Consider the following 6595-nt stretch of genomic DNA (forward strand, 5'->3'; position numbering starts at 1 on the left):
GGCTGGAGCGGGCGGCCTGCAGGAAGGGAGGCTGGAGCGGGCGGCCTGCAGGAAGGGAGGCTGGAGCGGGCGAGCTCAACAGACCTCGGTGGTAAAGAATTTAACAGATTCCCAACCTTCAAGATATTTAGATTTGGCAAGCAGATTGTGTAAGTTAACAATAAAACATCGTAAAGGTGGGATAATAATCGTGGATAAGGTAATGGAAATCTGGATAGATACTGACTTGAGTCACTGACAAAATGTCTCGCTACTCATGAGGAGGTTTGTCAATGATCAATTCAGTAACATGTACATGAATATGAACATAACAGGTATGATAAACAGCAACTGAAAGCCTTTTTAGAAAGGAGCCATGCAGTAATATATAAAATGTTCAATCAAAGTTTGGAAATCAGCCAAACTGTAAGTTATTGTTTGCACCAAAGTGGGCTGGACATGCTCAGAATTTGTTGCAGGTGGTGGGAGGATATACAGATATTTCTCCTACAATGCGATAGTTGTGTTCTTGTGTGACCTCGCACTCGAGCAAATGGTGCTGTAGAAAATTGCGTTATAGGGAAATCGCTGTAGAAAATTGCTATACCTGTACAGCAGAAAGTTTGCATTATCCAAACAGCATCCACTATTCATCAATTGTATTACAGCCAATTCGCGTTAACAGAACATAGAACTACCTGTAGTCTATTTCAGTTAGTGTTTCGTAGTAAGCCTGAAATTCCATCAATAATGAGTGATCTGCCCCCAGCCTGGGGAGGGGCTACAATTAGTTATACTTTCTCAGAACATTTAATATACTGCATGTAGGCTGAAAGACTTTCAATGAACCCGAAGTCTTAAAGAATTCGGTCAGCCTTAAGATACAAGGTAATGCTGTTGAAAAATCAGTTAGGATCAGGGAGACAATGATTAATTTGCAGAGAGAGGAGCTTAAAGAACAGAGACCCCTAGGGAAGGAAAAATTTTGTGAAACTTGAAAGGGTTCAGAAAAGATTTACAAGAATGTTTTAGGGCTAGGAGAGTTTGAACTATAGGGGGAGGTTGAATAGGCTGGGGCTATTTTCCCAGCAGCATCAGAGCTGAGGGGTGACCTTATAAAGGTTTATAAAATCATGAGGGGGCCATAGATAGACTCAATATCCCAGGTCTTCTTCCCAGGTTTAAGGTGAGAGGGGAAAGATTTTGAAAAGGGACTAAGGAGCAACTTTTTCATGCAGAAGGTGGTGCATGAATGGAATGAGCTGCCAGAGGAAGAGGTGGAGGCTGGTACAATTACAGCATTTAAAAGGCATCTGGATGGGTCCATGAACAGTAAGGGTTTGGGCCAAATGCTGGCAAATGGGACCAGATTAATTTAGGATATCTGGTCGGCATGTACGAGTTGGACCGAAGCATCTATTTGCACACTGTCGAACTCTGACCCTATGCCCGAGGAAGGTTATTGATAAATAGGAAAAATACCGCATGGAACAAACTGTTTAAGTACACTCTTCAAGGTTGTTTGGTATTGATTACAAATTTCTGAAGATGTTCTAGAAAATGACGAGGAACTGTCTAAATGTTGCACAGCTATGAAGATAGAACTGCCATAACTGGGGAGGTATTGCCTAGTGGAATTATTGCAAGACTATTTATCCAGGTAATATTCTGGGGACCTGGGTTTGAATCTTGTCATGACAGATGATGGACTTTAAATTGAATTAAAATCTGGAATTAAGAATCTAATGATGACTGAAACCACTGTTATAAACTGACGTTTTCCTCACTACCATCAGTTCTGAGGAAAGGTCACTCGACCCAAAACATTAACTCTGATTTCTGTCCAAGGTGATGCCAGATCTGCTGAGCTTTTTCAGCAATTTCTGTTTTTGCTCTTTCGGGTTTCAGGAAACTGCTGTTGATTGTTGGAAAAACCCAACTGGTCCACCAATGTGCTTTTAGGGAAGGAAACTGCAGTCTTAATCTGGTCTCGCCTACATTTCATTGTGTACTGACAGCAATGTAGCTGCCTCTTAACTGCCCTCTGGATGGTTTTAGATGAGCAATAAATGTTGGCCTAGCCAGTGCCACCCAAATTATTTGAATGCAAAAAAAAAATTTGCAGTTTGTCTGATGATGGACACATCAGTCCTTATTGTCATTATGAGCTCATTGGTCCAAACGGACAACTAATAAAAGTGCTTACTATAGTCAAATGATTAACTGAAGAGGTATTCAACGGACAAATCTAACTAGTATAAGTAGAGCAGCAAAACCCACTGGAAAATATGGAAGTTGAATGAATGTTTGGATGAAGGGCAGGAGGTTAGGCTTGTGAATTAGGAACATAAAGTATAAAGATGGAAGGTAAGAGAGTGCTTTAAATCCAGGAGAGAGCATGCGTTTTGAAAGAGATCAGGATCTGTTGAAATAAATCCTATTAATAGGTAGATTAGATCAACCAGGAGCAGTCCAGAAAAACAGAGGCTGTTGCTTAACAAGGACAAGAAATATAGGGCAAACCTGGAAATGCACCGGGAGCAGAAGCCCACATGATCAGGGAGTCTTAGTGGTCATGTACTAAGTAGAATAGAAGTTAATAAAAGATGCCAAGAAATACAAAGCTGGAGAGAATTTGGAGTGTATAGATGAAAAAATAGGAGACAACGAGCTGATCACAAAGGTGGACATGCATGGAAACAGTGTCACCTGATGGGGTTTAGAAGAGTAAAGCAAGGCTTTAGATACAAAGGTAGATTCACCAACAGTGAGGAAAGTAATTTTGAAAATATTCTTTGTTTTGTTAGCAATAAGTGCTTGTGAGTGTTGATCAGATATGCCAGAAGACTGGAGGGTGGCTAATGCGGTGCCATTATTTAAGAAAAGTGGTAAGGAAAAGCAAGAGAACTATAGACCGGGGAGGCTGATGTCAATGATCGGTAAGTTGTTGGAGGAGATTCTGAGGACAGGATTTACATATATCTGGAAGGGCAAGGACTGATTAGGGATAGTCAGTATGACTTTGTGTGTGGGACATCATGTCTCATGAACTTGATTGACTTTTTGGAAGAGGTGACAAAGAAGATTGATGAAGGCAGTGTGGTAGATGTTGTCTATATGGACTTCAGCACAGCATTTGACAAGGTGCTGTGTGGTAGACTGGTTAACAAGATTAGATCACATGGAATGCAGAGCGAGCTAGCCAATTTGATGTAAAATTAGTTTAAAGATAGGAGGCAGAGGGTGGTGGTAGATGGTTGATTTTTGGACTGGAGGCTTGTGACCAGCGGTGTGTCACCAAAGTTGGTGCTGGGTCCACTGCTTTGTGCCATTTATACACATGATTTAGATGTGAATATAGGAGGTATGGTTAGTAAGTTTGCAGATGACACCAAAATAATGGTGTAGTGGACAGCGAAGAAGATTATCTCAGAATACAACAGGACCTTGATCAGATGGGCAGAAGAGTGGCAAATGAAGTTTAGTTTAGATAAATGTGAGGTGTTGCATTTTGATAAGGCAAATCAGGGCAGAACTTATACACATAATGGTAGGGTTCTGAGGAGTGTTACCAAACAAAGAGACATAGGGGTACTGGTTCGTAGTTCCTTGAAAGTGCAGTCACAGATCGACATGATAGTGAAGAATGCATTTGGTACACTTGCCTTCATTGACCAGTACATTGAGTTTATAAGTTGGGATGTCATGTTGCAGCTGTATGGGACGTTAGTTTGGCCACTTTTGGAATACTGCATTCAGTTCTGGTCTCCCTGCTATAGGAAAGATGCTGTTAAACTTCAAAGGATTCAGAAAAGATTTACAAGGATGTTGCCGGGATTGGAGGCTTTGAGCAGTAGGGAGAGCCTGAATATGCTGGATGTTTTTTTTCCCCTAGGGCATTGGAGGCTGAGGGGTGACCTCATAGCGGTTTATAAAATCATGAGGGGCTTGGATAGGGTGAACAGTGAAGGTATTTTTCACGGTGTAGGAGAGCCCAAAACTAAAGGCACAGTTTAAGGTGAGAGGGGAAAGATTTAAAAGGGATCTGAAGGGCAATGTTTTCATGCAGATGGTGTTGCAAGTGTGGAACAAACTGCTCAAGGAGATGGTGAAGGATGGTACAGTTACAGCATTTAAAAGGCATTTGAGTGGGTGCATGAATTAGGGAGGGATACGAACCAAGCGCTGGCAAGTGGGACTAGATCAGTTTAAGATATCTGGTCGGCACAGACTATTTGGACTGAAGATTCTGTTCCTCTACTGTATAACTCTATGACTGTAATTGAAATTAAAGCTGCATTTGAATTGAATCAGATTTATTGTCACATGTACTCAAATGAGTACAGGAAAAGTTTATAAGTTGCCACTTGCAGCACCATCTTGGGTACAAAGGTACCTGGGTACAATCCTTACTTACCGAATAGAGAAATGATAAATGAATTTATATTACAGCTATAGATCAGAATATTTCTGCAGGGAGATTGGTTTAAGAGAGAAGTGTTTCTTCCTCCTCTGGAAATTAAACAAATGTGGATCTGGCCTAAAGGATGCTTCTAAAATTTTGTACTTTCCAGATCCGTCTTATTAAAACTGGGTTGTCTTCAGTTAACAGTAGTCTCGTTATATTTTACTGGCACCACTCCAAAAGCTTGTGATTTCAAATAAACCTGTTGGACTATAATCTGATCATGTGACTTCTGGCTAGGAAGCTCAGCTGGTCTGGCAGCGTCTGTGGAGAGAGAGCAAAGTTAACGCCTTGAATCCAGTGATCCTTCTTCAGAACTGGGATTTTGGATCACTGGATTTGTTAGGAAAAGTATTGGAAGAATTTCCAAAAAGGGATTAGCAGCAATACTCATTGATATGACATTGATAAGAAGTCACTTTGGGATGATATACACTCAATGAAATATAAAATAGGAAAGTAAAGACTGAGGATTGATATTGCAGTTTTAAAACAGATGCTGGAGATCGAGAGATCTCCAAATTGAAATGGATAGGTAGCAGCAGTCAGCTATCTGATTGTTTTCCAAAAAAATCAGCAAGTTCTGATAAATTATTGGACATGCTGCAAGTTAGGCTGATGATGGATACAATTCCATGTTCTACGTCCTGGTTACTTGCTCATTCAGCCTGTTCCCTCTTAAGGTCATATCTCAACAATTGTCACGTTCCTATTTGTGAGATGTGTGTGCAATTTGCCAGTGGCTTTTACTATGGTGCAACAGTGATTACATTTCTAAAGTATTTAAAAGGCTGCAAAGCCTTTTAGTTTGTCTTTGAGTCGTGACTAGTAGCAAGTTTGTCTCTCTTTTAGTAGAGTTACTAATAGAAAACTATCCACTATCGTATCAGTAACAGTAATATTAATAAATCCTTGCAATGGACCCTGATTTCTGTTCCTTCTGTCTGATCCCCAGGCTGGATGATAACCGTCTCACAGATTCTTGTACTGACGATCTTGCATCTGCCCTTAATTCAAACCGGACACTGACAGAGCTGAATCTGGAGTACAACTCTTTCACTGATAAATCAGTCCCTGCACTCTGCCGTATCATAATGAACTGCACTGGTCTAGCTTGGATCAAGTGAGTGATTTATGTTCATGTTTGCATTAATTACTAAAATCTAAATCTAAGTCAGTCACTCATTTAGTCGATAATTGTCGGTAATTATGATTGAAACAGTAACCTCAGTCACTTTAGACACTGCTGTTCAATCTGTGTAATCTGTTTAATCTCTTTCAGACTGTGGGAGAATAAGTTCAGTTCAAATGGAAAAAATCAACTTAAGTCACTCCAGGATACAAGACGTGGACTCAATGTGGTGTTGTCAGCATGTTAATTATCCCTGTCACATGAATTTTGTTTGATGATTCTCTGTCCCTCACCTGTAATCACCCAGTGCTCAAGGTTGGAATAAAAACTGAAAGAACTGTGGATGCTGTAAATCAGGAACAAACACAAAGTTGCTAGAAATGCTCACCAGGCCTGGCAGCATCTGTGAAGGAAAAAACAGAATTAACGTTTTGGGTCCGGTAACCCTTCCTCAGAACTGTTAACTATGTTTTTCCCTTCACAGATGCTGCCAGACCTGCTGAGCTTTTCCAGCAACTTTTTTTTTGCTCAAGGTTGGAACCCTGTTGACCATTCCCAGCTTGAGCTGTCTGAGGGTCACCACCCACTGAGAGGACAGAGGCCCAGCCACAGAGTCACAAGACTCAGGGGCCTGGCCCCACAATGCTGTATTTGCAGCATATGGAGTTATAGAGTCATAGAGATGTACGGCACAGAAATTGACCCTTTGGTCCAATTCGTCTATGCTGACCAAATATTCTAAATTAATCTAGTCTCTTTAGCAAGCATTAGGCCCATATCCCTGTAAACCTTCCTTTTGTATACCCATCCAGATGCCTTTTAAATGTTGTAATTATACCAGTCTTCACTACCTGCTTTGGCATCTCATTCCAACACGCACCATCCTCTGCCCCTTAGGTCCCTTTTTAAATCTTTCCCCTTTCACCTCAAACCTATACCCTACCCTGGGGAAAAGACTTCTCCCTATCCATACCCCTCATGATTTTATAAACTTCTGTAAAGTCACCCCTCAGCCTCCG

At 41.0% G+C, this 6595-nt stretch overlaps 1 protein-coding gene across 9 annotated transcripts in view; it reads left to right on the plus strand.

The window, feature by feature from the left end:
* The window catches only part of LOC109919868 (NACHT, LRR and PYD domains-containing protein 12-like), a 79436-nt gene extending 73447 nt beyond the window's left edge, over positions 1–5989 (plus strand). For all 9 annotated transcript variants that reach the window (XM_048618639.1, XM_048618641.1, XM_048618645.1 and 6 more), the window contains 2 exons: positions 5400–5567; positions 5727–5989. In XM_048618639.1, coding sequence (XP_048474596.1) covers positions 5400–5567; positions 5727–5823 — 265 coding nt within the window. In that variant the 3' untranslated portion in view covers positions 5824–5989. The remainder of the gene's footprint in view (positions 1–5399; positions 5568–5726) is intronic.
* Positions 5990–6595: the final 606 nt, after the last annotated feature.

This window comes from Rhincodon typus, chromosome 40, assembly GCF_021869965.1.
Source record: "Rhincodon typus isolate 14 chromosome 40, sRhiTyp1.1, whole genome shotgun sequence".
Taxonomy (NCBI): domain Eukaryota; kingdom Metazoa; phylum Chordata; class Chondrichthyes; order Orectolobiformes; family Rhincodontidae; genus Rhincodon; species Rhincodon typus.